Source organism: Delphinus delphis, chromosome 3, assembly GCF_949987515.2.
Source record: "Delphinus delphis chromosome 3, mDelDel1.2, whole genome shotgun sequence".
Taxonomy (NCBI): Eukaryota; Metazoa; Chordata; class Mammalia; order Artiodactyla; family Delphinidae; genus Delphinus; species Delphinus delphis.
In genome coordinates, this window is record NC_082685.1 from 9,392,943 (window position 1) to 9,416,212 (window position 23,270).

The 23,270-nt window shown below is 56.6% G+C and overlaps 3 protein-coding genes across 8 annotated transcripts; 2 read left to right on the top strand and 1 right to left on the bottom strand.

The window, feature by feature from the left end:
- Positions 1-825: 825 nt before the first annotated feature.
- Positions 826-8,935, top strand: PLPPR2 (phospholipid phosphatase related 2). 5 transcript variants are annotated; one of them, XM_060007812.1, is made up of 10 exons: positions 826-961; positions 2,257-2,431; positions 3,202-3,321; positions 3,851-4,039; positions 4,166-4,301; positions 5,124-5,395; positions 6,298-6,474; positions 7,005-7,127; positions 7,448-7,499; positions 7,626-8,935. In XM_060007812.1, the coding sequence occupies exons 3-10, from the start codon at positions 3,256-3,258 to the stop codon at positions 7,967-7,969; spliced, it is 1,359 nt and encodes a 452-aa protein (XP_059863795.1). In that variant the 5' UTR covers positions 826-961; positions 2,257-2,431; positions 3,202-3,255; the 3' UTR covers positions 7,970-8,935. The 5 variants fall into 5 exon arrangements, with proteins under 5 accessions (XP_059863795.1, XP_059863794.1, XP_059863796.1 ...); XM_060007811.1 differs by having other exon boundaries at positions 3,242-3,321; XM_060007813.1 differs by having other exon boundaries at positions 3,242-3,321; positions 3,926-4,039.
- A 5,508-nt stretch (positions 8,936-14,443) lies between these two features.
- On the top strand, positions 14,444-16,626 carry SWSAP1 (SWIM-type zinc finger 7 associated protein 1). Of its 2 annotated transcripts, none has more exons than XM_060007822.1 (2): positions 14,444-14,692; positions 15,318-16,626. In XM_060007822.1, the coding sequence occupies exons 1-2, from the start codon at positions 14,444-14,446 to the stop codon at positions 15,819-15,821; spliced, it is 753 nt and encodes a 250-aa protein (XP_059863805.1). In that variant the 3' UTR covers positions 15,822-16,626. The 2 variants fall into 2 exon arrangements, with proteins under 2 accessions (XP_059863805.1, XP_059863806.1); XM_060007823.1 differs by having other exon boundaries at positions 15,321-16,626.
- Positions 16,627-17,118: 492 nt separating this feature from the next.
- EPOR (erythropoietin receptor) lies at positions 17,119-22,046 on the bottom strand. The gene is made up of 8 exons (XM_060007805.1): positions 21,932-22,046; positions 20,943-21,078; positions 20,389-20,567; positions 20,155-20,312; positions 19,523-19,676; positions 19,352-19,439; positions 17,970-18,057; positions 17,119-17,876 (listed from the first exon to the last, which is right to left on the bottom strand). Exons 1-8 carry the CDS (start codon positions 22,044-22,046, stop codon positions 17,265-17,267), a joined length of 1,530 nt encoding a protein of 509 aa, XP_059863788.1. The 3' UTR covers positions 17,119-17,264.
- Positions 22,047-23,270: the final 1,224 nt, after the last annotated feature.

Here is a 23,270-nt window from a genome sequence, read left to right on the forward strand (position 1 = left end):
CTGCTCCTGGCTGCTTCCTGTGCCTCAGAGTGACCCCCACAGTTTACTACCCAGTCTTGGGGAGGGTGTGGAGACCCCAGGGACTGTTCGGGATATGTGGGCCTAGGGTCAGGGGACAGTGTGAGGCTGGATTTAGTATATGACAAGGTCAGGGGTAAGTCTGTCTAGATACGAGTGGCCAGATAGGCCCTTGGCGATCTGGCCTGATGTCCCTACTGCCCAAATGGGGAAATTGAGGCCCCTGACCCTCATCTGCCCTGCGTTCCTCCTAATAAGATCAAGCAGCGACCACCAGAACCTGGAACCCACCTGAGTCCCTCTCCTCCCAGGACTCATCTCCGCCCCTGCCCCCACCATGGCCTCCCTGCCCCAGCTCTGAGCAGTCCAGAGTCCCCCGGGACCCCAAGATCCCCATCTCCCCCCAGGTCGGCTGTGCACCTGCTGCAGAACTCCTTTGATGGCCTCGCCATATCCTCAGGGCGCCACCCTAGAGCCCCGAGCCTCAGGGGTGAGGGGGGTTGAGCAGCACTCCAGGGTGTGTGTGGGGAGATCATTCTCATCTCCGCCCAGGGTTTCGGCCCGGGGTCACGCTCTGACACCCCACCCTCCTCTTCCTCTCAGCACCCACCAGGGTCCTCCCTCCCAACCTCCAACCTTCATTCCCTCCCGAATCTATTCTAAAACGCCCTGACCCGAAGAGCAACAGAGGCCCCGCCCCGGATCACGCTAATGAGACTCCGCGAGGCCCCGCCTCACGGGTTATGCAAATAATGCTCCCGGAGGCCCCGCCCCTCTCCCCGCCGCGGAGTCTGCGCTGCGCGGCGCGGCGCGGCGCGGCCCGGCCGGCCGACGGCGTCTCCATCTCTGCGTTCGCTCTCTGGCCGGCCGTCTGTCTGTCAGTCCCGCCGCGCCGGGGCCGTCTAGGTGGATCCGGGGCTCAGGCGGCGGCAGTCTAGACCCGGTGAGAGGGAGGGCCTTGGGGAGCCCCCTGTACCCCTTCTCGCCTGCTTCCGACCCTCGGTCTGTCTGGCCAGGGTTCGGTTCCTGTGGGTCGGGTCCCCTGCGGGTCCAGCGCGGGGAGGGGGAGGGGAGGCTGCGAGCTGAGGCTTGGGGACCGGGCTGGGGGAGGGGAAGATGGGGAGGCGACCCTGGTGAGGCTGACGGTGATTGTGTGGTTGTCGTTATGTGTCAGTGTGTGGCTGTATGAGAGATCGTGTGGCTTCAGGGGTGTCTGTGTGGTGTCTCTGTGACTGTGTCTCCTGTGGCTGTCATTTGCGGCTGTCGCCGTGGGTATCACTCTGATGGTGAGTGTGTGGTGGCTGTGTTGTCGGGGTCGCCTTTGAGTGGCTGTGTGACTGCTGTCACAGTGATTGTGTGGCTGGCTCGGTGTCTGTATGGTTGTGTGCATGTGACTGTCATTGTGTGGCTGCTGTTGTGTGTTCCTTCTGATGGTGGTGGTGGGGGGCCGTTATTGTGTTCCAGTGTGTGGCTGTGATCATGTGCCTTTCCTGTGTGGCTCTGTGTGCGGGTCTGTGCCGTGGTCCATGTCTGTGCCCTCGTGTGGCCATGTGGCTGCGGTTGTGGATGGCACAGGGCGCTCCTAGGACTGTCAGTGTGGATGAGAGACTGTTAATGTGTGTCATCCTGTGCCTTGTAATTGGGGGCGTGACGCTGTGACCAGTTCTGTGACCCCCCCACACACACTGTGTGTGGTGACTCTCTTTTTTTGATGTGGCTCTTAAGTGTGTTGGCAGCCTCGAGTCTGTCCCTGACGGTGGTGGAGTGAGGGCTGGGTGTGAGGCTGTGAGGTGTGTGAAGGACCTCCTGTTGTGTCCCAGTGACCGTGTGTGTGGGGACATTTGTTTGATCTGTGTGGGTGTCTGTGCCAGGCCGTGTGCACACTGTGCTGTGTGTGTGTGTGTGCAGCTATGTGTGTAGTGGGTGTGGGGCACCTGTCTGAATGAGCGAGCCTGTCTTGTTCACCACAAGACTGGCACCCAGCACAGGGCCTGGGACCCAGCAGGCCCTTGATGCTTGTTGGTGGGATGAATGAGTGCTGTGCGATGGTGTGTGTGTGTGTGTGTGTGTGTGTGTGTGTGTGTGTGGTGTTTGGGATGGAAGCTCTGGCTGACTTGTGTACTCTGGGGGTGCCGGTGTGTGTTTGTGTCTCTAAGAAGGTGAGGGGGCCATGGCCAAGTGGGCATCTTGGGCATCTGGGCTCTCTGGTGACCCTCACCCCCACATGTCACATTGCAGGGCAAGCCATGTGGATGGGGCACTGGACCCAGAGTGCCTACCCTTACCTGCCTGGGCCTCAGTTTCCAAATCTGTGCAATGGGGGTGACCATCCCTGCCCTGCTGGCCGCCAGGAGTGGCTGTGAGTCTGTGGGCGTGGCAGCGGCCTGCAGGAAGTCATAGGGCCCTTTCACAGGTGAGGTTAGGCTGGGAGAATGGGTCAAGCAGGTGTGACTGCGTTGGCCTCTCAGTGCTGGGGACTGAGGTTGGACTGTGGGGAGGGGAGAGCACATTGAGGGGGAGATAGCCCTCTCTTGATACAGGAAGGCAGACGGGCTGGGAGGAGGGGGAAGGAGGGAGAGAGGGAGAGGCAGCTGGGAGAGAAGGAGGGCCTGGCCATCAGCCCGAACCAGTCAGGCACAGGCCATGGGGACAGGAGAGGGAGGCCCCTGAGGGCCATGCGGGAAGTGGTATAGGGGGAGGGGCTTGGTGGGGGTGGGTGACAGGGAACATGGGGTCTCCTGTAAAGCATGTGGGGAAAGAGTATGGGGTCTCCTAAAAACTAGTGGGGGTGAGGACCCTTCTTTGTGAGGGAGGGGTCCACATTAGCTGGAGAAGTCTCTGCTAAAGGCCAAGGGCATGGGTCCCACATGCTAAGGAGGCCAGGCCCTCCTAAAAGGTATGGGGTCAGAATCTCCTGTGTAGGCTGTTGGGGGAGAAGACCACTATACAATCTGTGGGGACCCCAGCAGAGGCTGAGCTGAGCAGGTTGTGTCAGGGGAGGCTGGTGCCTCCAGTGGGCAGGGGCAGGGGCAGGGGCAGGGCAAGACCTGCATATGCAGAGGCGTGGCCAGAAGGCTCAGGGGGCGGAGCCAGGGCTCCTTGGCTGTAGTCCGAGGGGCCAGGGATGGGGGCCAGGTTGTGACCAGAAGACTCCACAAGCAGGTGACCTGAACCTCCCCTTAGGCCCCACCCTGGCAGTGCCACTCCCTCCCCTTCTCCACAGGCCCGGCCTTCACCATGGCGGGAGGGAGACCTCAGCTGAAGAGGAGTTTCTCCATCATTCCCTGCTTTGTCTTTGTGGAGGTGAGGCGCACAGTACCTCCCCTGCCCAGACCCTCAAGGGGGAGGAGGCACTTTCGGAAGTGGCAATCCGGGATTCAACCCAGCTCTGCCCATCATTACTGTGGGACTCTGGGCACCTCACTTACCCTCCCAAGCCTGTTTCCTCATCTGTCAAATGGGCATAATTACAGTCCCTCTCTCCTAGGACTGTTACGAAAGTAAAATGGATTAATTCATGGAAGAGGTTTAGTATGATGCCCTGCCCACAATAAGAGTTACACCTGTGGTAACTCTAGTATTTCTATCAGTAGTATTTTTTTCTTTCTCTGTTGGTTTGTTCCTCCACTACCCACTATCTCTCTCTCTCTGAGCTCTGGCCCTGTCCTCTCTCCCTCTTCCCAGTCCCATCTCCTCTCTCCTCTTCATCTCTCTCTCTATCTCTCCCCCTTGTCTCTGTCTCCATCTCTGTGTCTCCATCTCCGTGGCCCAGCTCAGGCCTGACCCTCTCTGTTCTTACTCTGTCTCTCTCCCCACCCTGGCTGGGCGGCAGTCGGTGCTGCTGGGCATCGTGGTCCTGCTTGCTTACCGCCTGGAGTTCACGGACACCTTCCCCGTGCACACCCAGGGCTTCTTCTGCTATGACAGTACCTATGCCAAGCCCTACCCAGGGCCTGAGGCTGCCAGCAGAGCACCCCCGGCCCTCATCTACGCCCTGGTCACCGCTGGGCCCACCCTCACGGTGAGACTGGGGGTAACCTGGCTCAGACTGTGGGAAGGGCCTTCCAGGAGGCAGGAGGGCCAGGTGGAGATGGGTGGAGGGCTGGGCTTGAAGGCCAGGAAGACCATGCCTTGGTCTTGCCCACAGATCCTGCTTGGGGAGCTGGCACGTGCCTTTTTCCCTGCACCACCGTCAGCCATCCCAGTCATTGGGGAGAGAACCATCGTGTCCGGGGCCTGCTGCCGCTTCAGCCCCCCGCTGCGGAGGCTGGTCCGCTTCCTGGGTGAGTGACTCGGTCAGGGGTCAGCCATGCAAAAGGGCTATGGGCCAGGCTCAGGTATAATAAGAATTCGAGGGGGGGAAGGCCTAGAATTGCTATGATGGTGACTTCATGGGGAAAGAGGGATGTGGGCTGAGGTCAGTCATGGTGGAGGTTCTAGAGACATGGGTGGGGCCTAAGCCAACCTTGATGACAACTATAAGAGGAGGGCCCCAAATTGCCACAAGGAGAGTCTCAGGCAGAAAAAGCACAGGACAGACACCAGGGGGCCCTGGGGGCAGGGAGATGAGAACGCTGGCTGCACTTTGAATATGGTCCCAGCCATAGTTGGTAGCCTTGGGGTAGGGCAGAGCTCATCCAAAATGGTGGTCCCTGTGGCAGAGGGCTGGAGATCCAGCCCTGGCTGAGTGGTGCTCCAGGAGAAAAGTGCTCAGCTCAGCAATAGCGAGTCCAGGGGCAGGTATAGGAGCCCCAGAAATGCCATCACGGTGGTCCTAGGAGGTCCCTGGCATGGGCCCAATCCTGATGTAGTGCTGTTGAGGGGTCCTAGTCCAGCTATAATGGATTCCAGAGGAGGGCCCACTCCTGGCATATTGGTAATCCCGGAGGGACAGAGGCCAGAGGCCCAGAATGCCATCATGGTGGTCCCAAGGGAAGAGGAACATGGCCCAGCTATTATGGGGTGTGGTGTTAGGGGGAGTCCCAGCTGTGCTTTAATGTCAGTCACAGGAACAAGGAGACAGGGGCCTATGTGAGCCATAAGGGGGCTCACAGGAGGACGGCTGCTGGGCCCTGGCATGAACCCCCTTTCCTATCCCATCCCAGGGGTCTACTCTTTCGGCCTCTTCACCACGACCATCTTCGCCAACGCAGGGCAGGTGGTGACCGGCAACCCGACGCCGCACTTCCTGTCCGTGTGCCGCCCCAACTATACGGCCCTGGGCTGCCCGCCACCCTCACCGGACCGGCCAGGGCCCAACCGTTTCGTCACTGACCAGGGTGCCTGTGCTGGCAGCCCCAGCCTTGTGGCCGCTGCGCGCCGCGCTTTCCCCTGCAAGGACGCTGCCCTTTGCGCCTACGCCGTCGCCTACACAGCGGTGAGCCCCGAAACGGGGGCACGGCAGTAAGGGGGCGGCCAGCGGGCAGGAGACCGTCTGGGCTGGAGCCTCCAATCCCTCCCCGAGTGAGGCCACGCATCACTGTGACACCATCCCTAGGGCGGAGGCTCCCACTCCTCCCCTTGGACCCTGGCCACGCCCCCTTGGACCCTGGCCACGCCTCCTGACCCACTAAGGCCACACCCGAAGGAGGCTATTGGCTCAGCACCCTGAAGCCTGGCCAAGTCTCCGCCGTGCTACAGGTCCTGGAGGTGACTCGGTAATGGGCTTTCAACTCCATCCCCTGGAGCCCTTGCCCTCCAGTTTGTCCTCGCCCTTTATTGGCCTGGCCACGCTCCTGACTCGACTTCACTGGAACTTCCTGACTCTGTCCCCTGTCTTTCCCTGGTCGCACCCTCTGTTGCTTTGACTCCTTTTTCTGGCATTGGGGACTGTGCTTCTAACCCTGTCAGTGGTCCCCAGGGGTTTGGGGACTCCACCTCCTGGAGCTCCTGGACCTGTCACTTGAGCCCTGACTCCACCCTCTGACTTTGTGGCCACACCCTAAGCCAGCAAGCAGTCATGGTGGAGGTTCCTTCCCCATCCCACCTGGACCTGGGGCCCAGGTCCCCCAGAGACCTGGGCCCCAGACCCTATCCACTGCTCTTTGGTGCTCAGGCCACACACACCCTCATCCCTGCAAAGGCCCACTGGGGGTCCATGACTCCATCCCCTGAACTCCTGTCCCCCGGGCTCTGTTCCCTGGAGCCCCTGGCTGGTGCCTCCAGTCCCATTGCGGCTTCTCAGGATTCTGGCCACACCCCCTATCCCTGAATGTAGTGTCCGCTTGGGTTTGGGAACTGCTGCTGCCATGTGTCCTCTGACCCATCCGGCTCCTGCAGATGTACGTGACGCTCGTGTTCCGCGTGAAGGGCTCCCGCCTGGTCAAACCCTCACTCTGCCTGGCCCTGCTGTGCCCCGCCTTCCTGGTGGGCGTGGTCCGCGTGGCTGAGTACCGCAACCACTGGTCTGACGTGCTGGCCGGCTTCCTGACAGGGGCGGCGATCGCCACCTTTCTGGTGAGCCCCCTTGCCATCCATCCCTGACCCAAGAGGCAGGACTGCATGATGGTGAAGGGTGTGGACTCTGTACCTTGGGCAAGTCCCTTAACCTTACCTAGCTTGGACGTTCTCATCTGTGAACTGGGATAACGGGACTGGGACCAAGGTAAGGCGAGTGAGGCCCTCGCTTTGAGCACAAAATTTAAGGAGGAGCCAAAACACTCAGTAAACAAGATAAATAATATTGTAGTGAAACATTTTTAAAAATCAAAATTAATGCAAAAACCCATAATGTCCAAAATACCAAAGGTTTAAATAAGGACAGGATCAGATCCTCTTACACAACTCGGCCTTACCTGCCTCCCCGTGTGGAATAAGTCATAGCAGTACCTATGTCTTAGTAAAGTGGAAAGAGCAGTGTTAGTAAGCACCATAAAAGTGTTAGCTGTTTTTGAAATCCTGGGCCTCAGTATCCTTATCTGAAAAATGGGGATGGTAATTTACTTTATTGGCCTCAGGCCTCAGCGTGCCCCCTCCCTCTGTCACAGGTCACCTGTGTCGTGCACAACTTCCAGAGCCGGCCACCCTCTGGCCGAAGGCTCTCCCCTTGGGAGGACCTGGGCCAAACCCCCACCATGGACAGCCGCCTCGAAAAGTTAAGTGTGGCCCAGGTAAGGGGGGCCGGGGGCTGCTCCCGGCTGGAGAGGGTGGTGGGTGGAGGAGGACAAAGGAGGCAGGAAGTCAGGCAGGCAGTGGGGGTCTCAGGGCCATGGAGAGGTAGAGGGATCACTCCCCTCTGTGGACCTAGGTCCTGGGGGGACCGTCCCACAGGATGCAAGGGCGGGCCACCCCCTCCCTCCCAAGGGAACATGGTTAATCCTGAAAACTTGTTGTCTTTTCCATTGGGCTCTCTGCCCGATGAGCCCCTTGTGGCTCTGGCCAGTGGGGCCCAGGGGGCCGCTAGCCCCTTCCCTCTGCCTCTTTGTCTCAGGAACCCGAGGCCTGCAGGCCGCATTCGACACCGGCACGGCTCACCCCATCCAGTGAGTGTCGAGGGAGTGGGAGGATAAACGGGGGGACTTCCAGATGGCGATCACTGCCACAGAGGTCTCACCTGTGCTCTCATGACCCCTCCCAAGCTTTCTAACCCCCTGACTTCTGATCCCTAGAGCCGCAGAACTGCGCCCACCGTGGCCACCTGATCCCCAGCTGCGTGTCCTCCAGGGCTCCAGCCATGTGTTCATCACCCCGTGTGCCCCGCCCTCGATTGAGGTCTGAGCCAACACCCTTGCCTCTGCCCCTGCCCCTACCCGCACCAACCCCCAGCCAGGGCCCCTCGCCCTCCTCCCCTGGGCCTGGGGGGCCGGGCGGGGGTGGTGGCCGTGGCCGGAAGCTGCTGCTGCCCACACCCCTGCTGCGGGACCTGTACACCCTTAGTGGACTCTATCCCTCCCCCTTCCACCGGGACAACTTCAGCCCTTACCTGTTTGCCAGCCGTGACCACCTGCTGTGAGGCCCAACACATACCCAGAATCTGCCCAGTCCCCATTTCTTCCCTGCCACGCGTGTGTGTGCGTGTGCTGTGTGAGTGCCAAAGCCCTTGTCCCCAAACCAGCCAGGCCCAGACATCAGAGCATGGCTGGAAGGACATCTAGGGGACCCCCTGCCTCTCTTGCCCTCTGGGACATCTAAGTGGGCATAATTGGGAGATGGGTCCTTGCCTCCTAGGATTGCCCTTTTAAGGGCCAAAGCCTGACTCCACTGGCCATTGCCTAGCCAATGGGAGCCCCCCAGTTCTCAGAATTCTGGCCAAAAGGAGTTTACTCCAGCCAATAAGAGCCTCCCCATCATTTCTTAGAATCCTCAGGCAAGAGGGCAACTCTAGCCAGTGTTCAGCGTCTGAACAATGAATAGGAGTCCTTGGTTCTCAGAATTTCTAGGGTGGGTGGGTATGATTCCAGTCAATGGGGGACCGCCCATGTCTAAGCATGTGCAAAGGAGAGGAGGGAGATGGGGTCATCTTTTGTCATCGGGTCCTCTCTCCTCAGAATCAGAGAGTCCAACTGGAGGGTGGGGGGCAGGCTCCCCCGTGGCAGGGTCCTTGGGGTACCCCTTCCTCTCTCAGCCCCTCCCTCATATGCAGTCTCTCACCCAGTCCCTCCTAACTCCCAACTTATGCAGGGCTTGCCCCACTTCAGAGGTTTTGGGGTTCAGGGTGCTGCATCCTTCCTTGCCTGTGCCCAGGTCACCCCAAACTCTTCTGTTATTTATTAGGGCTGTGGGGAAGGAGTTTTTTTTTCTTAGAACCCCCCCCCCGTTCTTCACACTGCCCCCCATGCCTCAGCCTCGTACAGATGTGCCGTCACAGGGGCACAGGTGGAGCAAAGACGGCTCCCCGCCCCAAGCAGCCAAAGGCAGTGGGCAGGGGAGACACTGCCCCCTTTTCCTGCCCCCTCCTCATCTTTAATAAAGACCTGTTTGTAACAGAAGTTTGGCCACCTGCCTTCCTCCCCCAGGTGGCAGGGTGTGGAGGACTTTAATTTTGGGTCTAGGTGTGAGTGTATTGTCACGGGACGATTGTGGAGAGGCAGCATGGGCTGTGGGGTCCGTGACTTGGCTTTAAATCCTGGCTCAGCATTTCCTGGCTGTGTGGCCTCAGGAAAGTTAATTAACCTCTCTGTGCCCTTGTTTCTTCATGTCAAATTCGAACAGCCCTACAAGCCGCATGTAAGGCACACAAACACACGGTGAGGGGCCTCATAATGACTGCCTTCCCCAGGCAGCTGGCCTGTTTCTGACCACGGCCAGGGTGCAGAGGGCACAGGGAATCGGGTGAGGGGACCCTAAGGGTTCTAACAGAAGGGAATGCTGGAGGCTGTAGGAACCTCCAAGCTGAATCCCTGACTACATGGATTTGAGCAGGGGTTCTGATTATGAGGTTCTGCTGAGAACCAATCCCTGAGGACCCAGCAGAGACCAGGGAAGGTAGGAGGGACACGGAGCCACAGACCACCTCCCCCCCGACACACGCTGTGGCTCATAGGGACTTCAGACAGGCCATTCAGGGTACGGAGTCATCCAGAAACCAGGAAAGGGGAGTCTGCTTTCCTTTCTTTCTCGTTTATTCATCCATCCATCCATTTATTCCTTCAGCGAACACTATGGAGCACCCCCCCACACCAGAGTGTCAGGTGCTGTTTAGTTAGGCACAGGGGCTGCAGCAGTGAGCAGAACAGACACAAAATTCTGCCCTCATGGAGCTCACTTCCTAACACCTGAGAGACAATAAACAAGATAAATAAGCTATACACAAAACCACAATTCCAAATTTCAAGAAGGTCTGGAAACCAAAATTTGTTTCTCATTTGTGGCAAAACCTGACCTGAACTGACATAGGTTATTATAGCTTTTCTTTATTTAACTTTATGAGACTATTCTTACGTCTTGCTGCAGATAAAGTGTTCGACTTAGAATGTTACCCCAGGTCCAACTAGGAGTGTTATTCAGTGCATAGTATTTGCACCGTAGTACCTTTCGAAAATCTGAAAAATTCTGAATTCTAAACTGTAGGATCAAGGATTTAGGTCAGGGATTGAGATCGCTGATATGTTAGAATGATAAGTGACAGAGAAAACTCAAGCTAGAGAAGACAATGGGACAACTCTGGGATGGGGACACAGCTTGCAATTTAAAGAGGGTGGTCAGGGAAGTTCTTTCTGAGGAGTTGGCACTGGAGATGAGGTGTGAAGGAGGGAGGGAAGGGAGCCATGCAAGTATCCACAGTGTGGAGCAAGGGGAGCGTTCCAGGCAGAGGGAACAGCAAGAATGAGGGCCCTGAAGTGGCAACGTGCCGGCTGTGTTCGGGGAACAGTGAGGACACCTGTGCGGTTGGAGCTGAGCAGGCGACAGGGAGACGGAGGGGGAGGAGGTGGTGGGGTGGATTGAGGGCTGCAGGGAATGAGTTGGACGCCTGAGAGGGCTGCAGGCAGAGGAGGAACAGAATCATGGAGCCCCCTGCTTCACCGCCCAGAGCTTCTATTTCCAGGGCTTGCACCCCTGAGGCCCGTGGTCCCTCCAGACGCACAGCTCCCTCCATGCGGGCAGGAAAGAAGCAAAACTTCAGCACAATGGACAGCGCCCTACCGCAACCCGGTTGGCACTGTCCGTGGTCCTGATGTTAAGCGGAGGCCAAGAAAGGGTAAAGGCGGGGCTGCCAGACACAAAGAAGTGTCTGGGCCCGCCAGAGAGGTTGGAGACAGCAGCCCTGGCCTTGCACACACCCCCATCCCAGGGTGGATAATTTTAGGTAGAAAGTTCAGACTAAGGGACTTCCCTGGTGGTCCAGTGGGTAAGACTCCATGCTCCCAATGCAGGGAGGTCGGGTTCGATCCCTGGTCGGGGAATTAGATCCTGCATGCATGCCGCAACTAAGAAGTCCACATGCCACAACTAAAGATCCCACATGCCACAACGAAGATCCCGCGTGCTGCAACTAAGACCCAGTACAGCCAAAATAAATAAATAAATAAACATTTTTTTAAAAAAGAAAGAAAATCCAGACTAAGATCTGCTTGCTTATTCAAAAGGCTTCTTGAGGGCTTCCCCGGTGGTCCAGTGGTTAAGACTCCGTGCTTCCACTGCAGGGGGCGCGGGTTCAAGCCCTGGTCCGGGAAGATCCCACATGCCGCAGAGCAACTAAACCCGTGTGCCACAACTACTGAGCCTGCGCTCTAGAGCCCGCGAGCCACTACTGAGCCCGTGTGCCACACTACTGAAGCCCGTGCACCTAGAGCCCATGCTCTGCAACAAGAGAAGCCACCACAATGAGAAGCCTGCGAAATGCAACGAAGAGTAGTCCCCGCTCGCCGCAACTAGAGAAAGCCCATGTGCAGCAACGAAGACCCAATGCAGCCAAAAATAAATAAAATAAATAAATTTATTTTTAAAAATCCTCTAATTAAAAAAAAAAAGCCTTCTCAACATGCCCCAGTAAGTCTCACAGTCTCTCAAGCTCAACTCGATCAAAACTGAGCTCCGGGCTTCCCTGGTGGCTCACTGGTTAAGAATCCACCTGCCAGTGCAGGCGACATGTGTTCAAGCCCTGGTCCAGGAAGATTCCACATGCCGCGGAGTAACTAAGCCCGTTCACCACAACTACGGAGCCTGTACTCTAGAGCCCACGCACTGCAACTACTGACCCCACGTGCCTAGAGCCCATGCTCCACTACGAGAAGCCACTGCAGTGAGAACCCTACTCACTGCAACAAAGAGTGGCCGCTGCTCGCCTAAGCTAGAGAAAGCCCGCGCACAGCAAAGAAGATCCAATGCAGCCAAAAATAAATAAATATATTTATTTAAAAAACTGAGCTCTGACTTATAATGTAAGTTAGACCATGACCCTCTTGTGCTCAAACCCTCTGTTGGCTCTTCATGGCACTCTATGTAAAAACCAAAGTTCTCCCAGTGACCCCAGGCCTTTGCACTTGAAGGTGCCTCCACCTGGAATGCTCTTCCCCTACATAGCTACACAGTTCCCTCTCTCAACTCCTTCAAGCCTTTCCTCAAGTATTACCTTCTCAGGGAGGCCTGCCCCTATCACCCTATTCAAAATTGCAAAAACCAAACAAACAATTGACCCTTCCCTTACCTGTGCAAACTTTCTTTTCTTTTTTTGCACACACTTATCATCTGCCCATAGACTATTTAAACTCTTCATTATCTCTTCCCTCGCTAGGATGTCAGTTCCACCAGGACAGAGATTTTGTTGTCTGTTCACCGCTGAACACCTGTGCCTCCTAGGTCAGGGCCGGGCACAAAGTAGGTGCTCAAGAAGTGTTTGCCAAATGAATGAACTAATCACTTGAGGATGCTGATAAACCAGGGAGGAACACAGACTGACCCTGAGCTCTCCACCTCCCTGTTCCCTCACCCTGCGGTCCTGCCTCCTCCAGGGAGCCCCTCTAAGGTAAGAGTCCTTCTGTCAGGACATGAAGATGGGATCCTAAGAAGGGAGGGAAAGAAGTACCGTGTGCATGAGAGATACACCTAATGTCTGCATCTCTGACTATATACTCACTCAGCTACATTTAGGAGCACCTACTCTGCGCCAGGTACTGTTCTAGGAGCTGGGGACCCAGTAGTGAAAGAAAGAGGGACCCTTCCCTGGTGGAGCTGACATACTAGTGGGGAGAGAGGCAATAAAATAAATACATAAGGTTGGAAGTGATAAGTTATTTGAAGAGAAATACAGATGAATAAGCAATTAAAGAGTGAAGGGTGTGTGACTTTACACAAGTGGTCAGGGAAAGCCTAAGTAGGTGATATTTGAGCAGAGATCTGAATGGAATGAAAACAACTAGGGATAGATATCTGGGAGCTGAGTGCTCTAGGCAATGGAACAGCAAGTGCAAAGGACTTGAAATGGGGCTGTGTTGGGCATACTCCCATGTATATAACTGTGTGGAACTGTGTGATTCGGGTGTCACTACTGGGTGCTTGTGTATTTAGAGTGTTGCAAAGTAAGGTGAACCATGGGGCTGAGGTTGTGCATTTGACAGGGGAATGTAACAGCATGCCTCGTGTGTGTGTGTGTGTGTGTGTGTGTGTGTGTGTGTGGTGACAGTGGTATGGTTATATCAGAGTGTGTTTTTGTATGCGTGCAAGGGAAAGGGTGTGGGGGCATGAATGTGGGAAAGAGTGTGTATGGGATGCGTTGTGTCAGGATAGGACATGGCTGTGAGCATGTGAGTGATGGGGATTCTGGAAGTGAATATATATGCAGAGATGCCGTGTGTGTGTGTGTGTGTGTGTGTGTGTGCGCGCGCGCGTGCGTGTCTATGTATTTGTAGAGGGATGTGGGGGTACGCGGCTTTGTGAGTGGGTGTATTGGGGGATGTTGTGGAGCTGTGTTCTGGCCCCAGAGGGAGAGAGAAAGCCCTGGAAATCTCAGTTCGGCCCTGCCCCTGGGTCTCCTGGCAACAGCACCACTTTGAAGTTACCAGGAGACAGAGTTGCCAGGGCAACAAGGGCGTGAGTGGCAGCTCTGGGGAGAAGTCTGGGTGAAGAGACCCAACCAGTGATCACTTGATTATTCACCTTGTTCCTCCTTCTCGCCCAGTTTCTCATCAGTTCTACCTTCCTTTCTTCATTCATTCCTTTAATGAACCTGTATTGAGAATCTGCAATGCCCTAGGCACTGACTGGGCACTGGAGATACCGAAGTGAACGTGACAAACAAGGTCGTGCTGTGGCTCTCCCTCAGTCTCCCAGCCCCTTCATCTTTGCCTCTTCTCTCCTGGCCCATTTTTTATTCTATGGTCCTGCCTCCCATTGTACCCCAAGCAGGACTCCAGAAGCCCCCAGGCCAACGAGGAGGCCAGCTGAGACTCTTCTTCTTATAGACCCTCAAAGACAGCTGCTTTGCTGTCTGACGGATGTTTTGCACACGAATGTCCTCAAGCCTGCAGCCCCCGCCCCCATTTGTGCAAGTACTCAGGTACAGAGAGAGACACAAGCACATAGCTCCTCCATCTCTCCCCTTCTTCATTGTCACTGGGTAACATCAGCAGAAACACACACATACGCATCACAATATTCCTCTGAGATACCATGTGCTCCATTTTACAGGTGAGCAAACTGAGGCTAGGAGACTTTAAGTAATGTGTCAGTGATTAGGGCCTACTCCCTCCAACTCTCAACCCTTGTATTGTCTGATTAGCTTATTAGCTCAGAATAATAGTATTCATGCTGCTTCCGCCAGCGGACTCACCCAGGGAAGGGCCTTATCTCCCTCAAAGGCCTCCATTCCTTCCTCAGACTAGGTTATTTGCCCCTTCACCGGGGGAGGAGCTAGGAAACGTCGATCTAGCTTTGATGAACAGATCACTGGACCAATGGAGAAGCTAAGTGCACTGTAACCAATGCGACCCCGTCCTGGGCGGGATCAAGGACAGGAACGGGCCGCCGATTGGACAGAGGTACGCTGCGAATGGCGGAGACGCTGAGGCGGGTGCTAAACTCGGGCGGCGCGGCTGGCCCCGGGGAGGAGAACACAGCTGAGGTCGAACCGCCTTTGCTGCTGCTCGGTGGTCACGGCTCTGGAAAGACAGCGCTGCTATTCGCGGCGGCCCTGGAGGCGGCAGGGGAAGGCCGAGGCCCTGTCCTCTTCCTGACTCGGAGGCCTCTGCAAAGCCTGCCTCGCCGGATTGGAGCTGCGCTCGAACCCTTGCGGTTACAGGTGGGGCGGAGCGGGACCAGAGGTGGACCAGCCAGTAGCGAGGCGGATGGACGATTGAGTGACAGGCAGAGACAGGCCAATGGCGGAGACGAAGGGAGGGCAAGCCGGAGCAGGCATTATGGGACGGAGTCTGGAACGAGTTGGGGGTGGGACTACGCGAAGCTTTGTTAAGATTGAGTGAGAAACCATCCAATGAGGGGGCGGAATTAGCAAAGGGTGGCGCCCAAAGACGGGAGTCCGGGGCGAGTAGGGGGCGGGGCTAAACATGGTCGGGTCTGGAAAGAGTTTCTGGGCCGCTGGAGTCAATGCTGGGGTCGGAAGTTATGGGCAGGTTTTCCGTGGAAAGATTGCCCTAGAGATTTGACAAAACGATATGCCTTGTTCTTAACTAATACCGGGAAGTGATGAGTGCAGAATTAGAAAAACAAAAAATAAAACGGCATGGGGGGGCGGGCGTGGCGAACAGAAGAATATTCGACCACTCTGAGCTAGCTGCTTCACTCTGGAACCAGCAGTCTGGGGAGTGAGAACCCCGTCCAGGAAAGTATGCAAGGAAGCAGGGCTGCTATAGCTGAGAGCCTGGCTTCCTGTGATGAATCTGGCCGTTTCCTTTTTTCCTCTCTAGAAGATCCGCTTCCAGTACCCACCCTCAACCCATGAGCTCCTCCGGCTCCTGTGCTCTGCCCATGAGACGCGGGGGCCAGCCCCTTCCCTCCTGCTGCTCGATGGCCTGGAGGAGTACCTAACGGAAGACCCCGGGTCCCAAGAAGCCGCCTACCTGGCCGCCCTGCTTCTGGACACAGCTGCCCACTTCAGCCACCGGGTTGGGTCTGGTCGGGGCTGTGGGCTCATTGTGGCCCTCCAGACCCAGGAGGAGGGAGACAGTGCGACTGCCCTGCAGTTGGCACTGCTTCAGAGGTATTTCCCTGCCCAGTGCTGGCTGCAGCCCGATGCACCAAGCCCAGGACAGCACTGCCTCCGAGCCTGCCTGGAGCCAGGTGGGCTGGGTGCCAGGGCAGAGTGGCGGGTGACTTTCCGACAAGATGGAGAGATGACAGTCACCCCGTGGCCCACGCAGGCTGGTGACACCAGCTTGCACAAGGGTTCAAGCTCTGGAGGCCAACCTTGAGGTTTGGAGTGTGACAACCTCTCTATGCTTCAGTTTCCATGGCTGGAATACCTACCTCAGGGACAGATGCAAATTCAGAGACCTAAAGATTATAAAGTGCTTTTTCTCTCATAAATATAGCATTATCCTGTACATATTGTCAACATATTGTTTAACTTTGCTGTTTTGAACTTTGTAAAGAGTTTCATGACAAATGTAATCTGAGACTTCCTTCTTCTCCCGCTCAACATTGTTACTAAGATTCGGCCGTGGGACTTCCCTGGCGGTCCAGTGGTTAAAACTCCATGCTTCCAGTGCATGGGACACGGGTTTGATCCCTGGTCTGGGAACTAAGATCCCACATGCCATGCAGCGCAGCCAAAATACAGAAAACATTCAGCCACATTTTTTCATTCATTCCTTTTTCCATACTTTGTATAATTCCTTGGGTGAATATACCCCAATTTACTCATCAGATTGACTTATTTACTGCTATTAACACTCTTGTACACATATCCTGGTTCATGTGTGTGAGGGTTTTTAGTGTACATACCTAGAAGTGGCATTGCTGGAGTAGAAGGTATGCAGACGTTCAGCTTTCCTAGGTTATGTCAAACTATTTAAAAGCGGTTAAACCAGAACTCCCATTGAGCCACTTGATGACATTTGGTGTCATCAGAGTGCTGTCTTAGGACAGGGCCTGATTCAGAATAAAGCCCTAGGAATGAATGTCATCGGTATTATTATTAGTGGCAGAGACTAGCTAGCAGCTCATTAAACAGCTTTTCTCTCTTGGGTGCACAGCTAAACTACATCTCCCAGCTGTCCATGGTTCTCGCTAGGGTCACGTGACCGTTTTGTGAAGAAGAGATGGCGCCCACCTCTAGGCTAGGCCCCTAAAGGCCACAGAATCTTCTGCTGTGTCTCTCGCGTTGGCTGGCAGGATGCAGAGGAACCATCTAAAGACCCCAGGGTAGCCCTGGGGGATATTAAAGTTACAGTCTGGGCTTCTGACTCGTCCCAGGGATAGCTGCCCACCTGTTTGAATTGAGAAATGAGAGAGAAAATATTTAATGTGTTCAGCCACTCAGTTTCAGGGCAGCTTCGTTAGGGCAGCTAGCATAACATACTAACTGATTCATTTTATTATCATTATTCAGATTGCCAGGGCAGAATTTCAGACTGAACTCAAGGCCTTTTCCTGCTTCTCCTATGGCCTGGGCCCAGGGAAAAGATGGGGCTTAGAGGTATTTATAGAAGCCGTGACAGAAAACTTATATATATTTATATATCTACACAAAAGACTGTACATGTAAAAATACTGCAAGGTTGTGACTTTCTGACCAGGATGAATTGAGCAGAAAGCCAAGGTCAGCAGGCCTCACTGACCCTGCCGGATAAATCTTGGGCCTGGAGTAGCACTTGAGGTCATTCTGGGTCCCCGTGCATCTGAGGGCTGGAGTCCTAGGAGCAGGCCACGTAGCTCGGGGGTGAAGGCTCGGGGGCTGGGATGAGGCTGTTCTCATAAGGGTTGGAGTAGGGGCCATTGGATGAGCCCCTCTGGGCTTCCTGGGAACCCCCAGAGCTGTAGTCAGTTGAGATGCCAGAGTCAGACACCACGAGGTAGAGGTACTTTAGGTGGGGTGGGGTAGGGGGCAACTCAGGGGGAAGTGCCCTCGGGCGCAAGAGCTGGGAGCTGGGATCCAGGATGGTGTACTCAAAGCTGGCAGCCGAGGCCCCCTCTGGCACAGGCTTCAGGGCCAAAGCGGATGAGCAGGAGAATGCTTCCGAGGCTTCATCCATGGCTGCTATGTCCAAATCGCCACCAGGCTGTGGGAGGTCCTCGCTGGGTGGGCTCCGGGGCAGCAAGCACTTGTCCAGCACCAGGTAGCTGTCTTGGGCATGCTCGCTGCCCACCGGCTCCAACAGGGGCCCCTCATCATCTGCCCCTGGCTCCACTGCCTGTGTCACCCCCCAGCAGCGCTCAGAGAGGACCTCCAGGGGGGCAGGTGGGTCCTCTGTGAAGGGGGTGCAGGGGCTCCACCACAGACAGCCATCAGTTTGGTACAGCCACAGCTGGGGAGACAGCAGCAGCCTGCTCAGAGACCGGGGATTCGGCCACAGGAGCAGGGAAACCCCAGGCCCTGAGGGGACAGCCAGGCCACCTACCTGGAAGTTACCCTTGTGGGTGGTGAAGAGGCCCTCGAACTCGCTCTCGGGGCTTGGGATGCCAGGCCATATCTTCTGCTTCAGAGTCCTAGTGAAGCCAAAAGAAACGAATACCTGGGCATGTGTCACTGACCATTCACCAGCACCCCCTCAGCACCAGTCGCAGGGCAAAGGTACTCCTAGCCCCTTGTGATCATGCTGAAGGCACAGGAGTGTGTGGGGCTGAGGAACAGGGGCTCGGCCAAAGCATCTGCCAGGCTCTACAGAAGGGCAACTGGAACAAAGTTTTGAAGGATGCATAGGAGTTCAATATGCTCCGTCTAAAACCCACCCAGTCTTGTCTGAAGGTCCATTGTTACTTCCCTCCTCACTCCTTTCCATAGTTCCTCAATGCATTCAGAATAAAGTCCCGATTCCTCCCCACAGCCCTGCAGAAGACCCTGCATGGTCTGACCTCTGTCACCTCCTTCATCTCATCATCCACCACTTACCCCCTTACACACTCTTCTCTGACCATACAGCTCTTCTTGCAGCTGCTTCAATGTTCCAAGCTCATTCCCACCACAGGGCCTTTGCACTTGCTGGTTTTTCTCCCTGCTTTTCATGCGGCTACCTCCTACCAGACTTCAGGTTTCTGCTCTGATGTCACCTCCCAGAGGCCTTCCCTGACTATCCTGTCATGGCCCCACCCCCATTAATTTATGTGATATCACTCATCACAATTTATAATCAAATATATGTTGATTCCCTTATTTGTTGTGTGACTCAGCTATGAGATCCACAAGGTCAGTGATACGTCTGGTTTGTTCTACACTTTCTCCCCAGTGCCTAGCACACAGTTGGCATTCAGTATGTATTTTCCAACCAAGTAAATGAACAGGGCCTTGAAAGACAACGAGGAAATTGCTTGGCAGACATGGCAAGAAGGACATTCCTGGCAGAAGGAACAGTATGTGCCAAGCCTTGGGGGTGTGAAAACACATGGTTTGTACTTGGAATTACAAAAACCTCAGGATGGCTGGTCATATCGTAAAGCATCTAAGGAGCTTGACAACAGGGGTGGGAGGCACTTGGGGTTAAATCGTTTCAGTAAGCCCATCTGGTTGATTTTACAGAAGTTGATGAAATTGGGAAAAAGTACAAAGGAATCCAACAAGGGGCAGCCACTGAGGTAGGAGGAAAACCAGGTGAAAGTATGCCCAAGAGCAGAGAATTTTAAGTAAGAGTCTGCGTCTGACCTGGCTTGCATCCCAGTCCTGCCACTGACTCCTCATTGTGTGACCCTGGGCAAGTGCCTGCCCCTCTTTGAGCCTAGGTTCCCACAGGGAAAGGAGAACGTTGGTGGGGAGGAATCTGAGTTAGGTGCCGAGTGGGGCGCTCACCGGCGGTGGGAGAGCAGGGTTAGCACGGCCAGCAGCAGCAGAATGAGCACGAGGACGAGGGAGAGCGTCAGGATGAGGGGGTCCAAGTCTGGGGAGCAGGGAGGAGGTCAGGGCGGTGAGCTTGCCCCATGCTCCGCCCAGCCCCTTCTACACCCCTGCCTGGGGCCTCACCACTAGCCGTCAGCAGCGACACAGGCTCGGACCAGGCGCTCCAGAAGCCACCGAAGCTCGGCTCGGCCATACGCGCGCGTACCTTGAAGGTGTAGCGCGTTCCGCCCCGCAGGTTGCTCAGCACGCACTCAGTGCGGCCGTCGAGGATCTCCACCTGGAGGCGGGGCCCAGGTGAGAGGTATCGCCAATAGGGGCGGGGCGGGCAAAGGAGGGCATGTGAGGGTGGGCCCTGAGGGATCGAGCCAATCAGAGAAAGGAAGAACCGAGCCCAAGCATGGGGAGGCGGGCAATGAAAGCAGGAGGCGGGGCCCAGGAAGGGTCGGGGCCAATCAAGATGGGGCCCCAGGTAGAAGAGGGCGGGCTCGGGCTATTTAACTGCGGGGCCAGCGCACGGGGGGGCGGGCCCTGAAGAAGTCTAGGGTTTGGGACAAGGGTTTAGTGGGATTGAGTCCAGGTGGGCTGGGGAAAGGGGACATCGGGAAAGGGGACAAGTCGTTGGACGTGGAGCTGTCTTGGGCGGGAGGTGGAGGGGCGAGGCCATGGGGGCGGGGCCGTGGTGACTGTCTGGGTGGGACCTAGAGGGCCTGTCGACTCTGGAGCCCTTGGGGCTAGGCCGTAGGAGCGAGCCTCACCCTCTGCGCGCCACCAGCGGCGTTCTCTGCCGAGATGTTCATCTCATAGCGAATGAGGCTTGCCATGGGTGCCCCAGGCGGTGGGAGCCAGCGCAGTACCACATGGCCGCCCTCGTCTGCCCGCCGCGCCAGCAGCCCAGCGGGAGGGTCTAGGAGCACTGTGGAGAGGGGTTGCTCAGGTGGGCGGAGACTGGGACTTCCTCCCGACCACTCTCCCGTTCCCAGCGCTCTTACCCACTTCGTTGATGTGGATGATACGGCGGTAGCGTGAAGAGCCCGAGGAGGCCGCAATGACGCGCAGCTCTAGGGGCACGAAGCTCGACGTGTCGGCTGTAGGCAGCGAGCACCAGAAACGCACCAAGCCGCGGGTGGTGGGCGCCTGATGCAGGCGGCACGGCTTCCACGGCTCACCCCTGTTCGCCCAGGAACCAGCGAGGGTAGGGAGCAAGTTGGGAGGCATTGCCGGGACCGAGGGTGTGTTCTGGACACTACCACCAGGGGGCGTCCCAGCCCCGACGTACGCGACGCCTTAGTCCTGCTTTGGAGCGGTGTTGTCCCAGCCCTGAAGTTTGGGGTCGCACTCCAGCAGTGATCACGGGAGTGTTCCAGCCCCGACCACTAGGCAGCGTGTCGGCCCTGACCCCGTGGGCTTCCCAGTAGTGACTACCAGCGGAGGTGCCATCCGGCCCCTGGCACCAGAAGTCCCAAGGTGCGAGCTCCGGGGAGCGCTGCTCGGCCCGCCCGCCCCCTCCACCTGTGGGGCGCTCCATTTGCCCCGTCGGACTCACTCGAGCTGGTAGGAGAAGCTGTAGTTGTCCGGGCCGACCCCGGCGCTTGCCGCTTCCTCCCAGAAACACACCAAATCCTCCAACCTCTCGGTGAAGCACAGAAACTCTTCAGGCTCGCGGGCTGTCAGCAGGGCCGCTGGGGATGGGGGCCAGGGGAGGGGGTCAGGAGACCCGAGCCCCGTCCTCGGGCCACAGCATCCTCCCCTCCCTCCTGCCGCCTGTGCGGACCGATAAGAAAAATGCCCCGCCCCTCTGTCTACCCCAGCGGGGCCCTTCGAGGGGTCTGCAGAAGTGCTGCCCCCCGAACTCCCATGCGTAGGTTGAATGTCTTATTGTCTCCCCACACACGCCCGCCCACCCCGCGACCGGCTGAGCTGAGCGCAGCATTCAAGGCCTCCGCCTCCCGCTGCCGGCCCCGCCCCAGCCCAGGACGTGCGTGAGGGTGAGTGTGTGTGTGCAGGAGGCGGGGTCCCCTATCAGCCCCGGCAGGCTCCCGGCTGCCCGATAGCGCCAACCGTGCCCCCCGCCCCCGCTCCCTCAACCCCGCGGACCCAGGGATATGGCGCCCGCATGCAAACAGTGTTTACAGACGCCTGCGGCCCGGCCCCTCTGACTCGGACCCTGGTTTTAGCCTCCCTCCCCCACTGGAGGGTCGGCTAGGTCCCCTCCCCTTGGGGACCCTAGACTACAGGGCCTAGAACCAGCACCACCCCTGCCCCATTTAGTGTTTAGCATGTGTCAGACTCCTTGAGAAGATAAAACAGGACTCTTACGCCCCTCTCTAGCTTCTCCCGCAGACGCAGTCTGGGGATACAGACCCGCAGTATGCCATATCAGGTCCCAGTCTAGGGTTCAGACACCAGCTGGGGCTCCAGGACACAGACGGGTTCAGAACCTGGCATAGCCGCCAGGACCCAGGCTGGAAGTTCAGGCCCCAGCATTGCCCTCCAGGACCTAGTGCGGGGGTCCACACTCAGCTCCACCCTTACCTTTCCTTTCAAACTTGGGATCCGGTGGGTTGGGTGGGGGAGCCCAGGTTGCCCCAGCGAGTAGGAGACAGAGGAAGCCAACTCCAGGCCAGAGGGGTGCCCCGAGATGATACATGATGCAGCCCCTGCCACGGGAGGCCCAGGGCTCCTGCCCCCCCCTTCCTCCGCCCCAGGCACAGTCCACAGCTGGGTCAGCAGCTGCCTCCGCCGGACACAGCTGACCAGACCTTCCCGGCCAGGCGCCTCCAAGTGGCAGCTCCCCCGAGGGGGCGGGACCAGCAGGCAGCCTGGGCTGAGATAAGAGGGAGGCAGCCGCCCTGCCAGGGCCTGGCTAGAGAGGGCAGAGGCCCTCCAGGGCCTGGGGGCCCCTTGGGGGATGGGGTGGGGGGCTGGCGGGAGCAGCTCTGGTTTCTGCGTAGGACCCACTTTCTTGCTGTGTGACCCTGAACAGGTGACTTACCTTATCTGAGCTTCAGCCTTTTCATCTGTAAAATGCGACTTGGCACATAGCAAACATTCCAAAAATGTAAGCTACTGATATGATCATGCTAATCAACATCCCTTCCCAGTCTGGGTAGGAAAATAATCATCGTAATAGTGAGTAGCAGTTGAGTGTTTGCACAGCGTTGGGCAGTGCTGCCGGGCAGTATGTGCGAAAGAGCCTGCATTTGTAAGATTACATATATTCTGGAGTGTGAGGTTTCATGTGTGATTTTTTTGCTTTTTTTTTTCTGCTTACATTTCAATACTATTGGGATTTTATTTTACAAGGAGTGTGCAGTTCTTTTAATAATCTGGAAAGTATAGAACAAACTATAAAAGCTTTTCACCTGGGCTGAGCTTTAACTGGGGTAAACACCCTCCCCACAGAGGTACATGCCTGGGGAAGGCGGAGGGGGTGGTGCTGATACCTACCTCATTGCGGCAGCCTGCCCCAGATTAGCCAGAGAGCTCCCTGGTGGCGCAGTGGTTAAGAATCCGCCTGCCAGTACAGGAAACACAGGTTCGAGCCCTGGTCTGGGAAGATCCCATATGCTGCGGAGCAACTAAGCCCGTGCGCCACAACTACTGAACCTGCGCTCTAAAGCCCGCGACCACAGTTACTGAGCCCGTGTGCCACAACTACCGAAGCTCACGCGCCTAGAGCCCGTGCTCCACAACAAGAGAAGCCACCGCAATGAGAAGCCTGCCCACTGCAACAAAGAGTAGCCCCGCTTGCCTTAACTAGAGAAAGCCCGCTCCCAGCAAAGAAGACCCATAAATAAATAAATTTATTAATTAAAAAAAAGAGAGGGCTTCCCTGGTGGCGCAGTGGTTGAGAGTCCGCCTGCCGATGCAG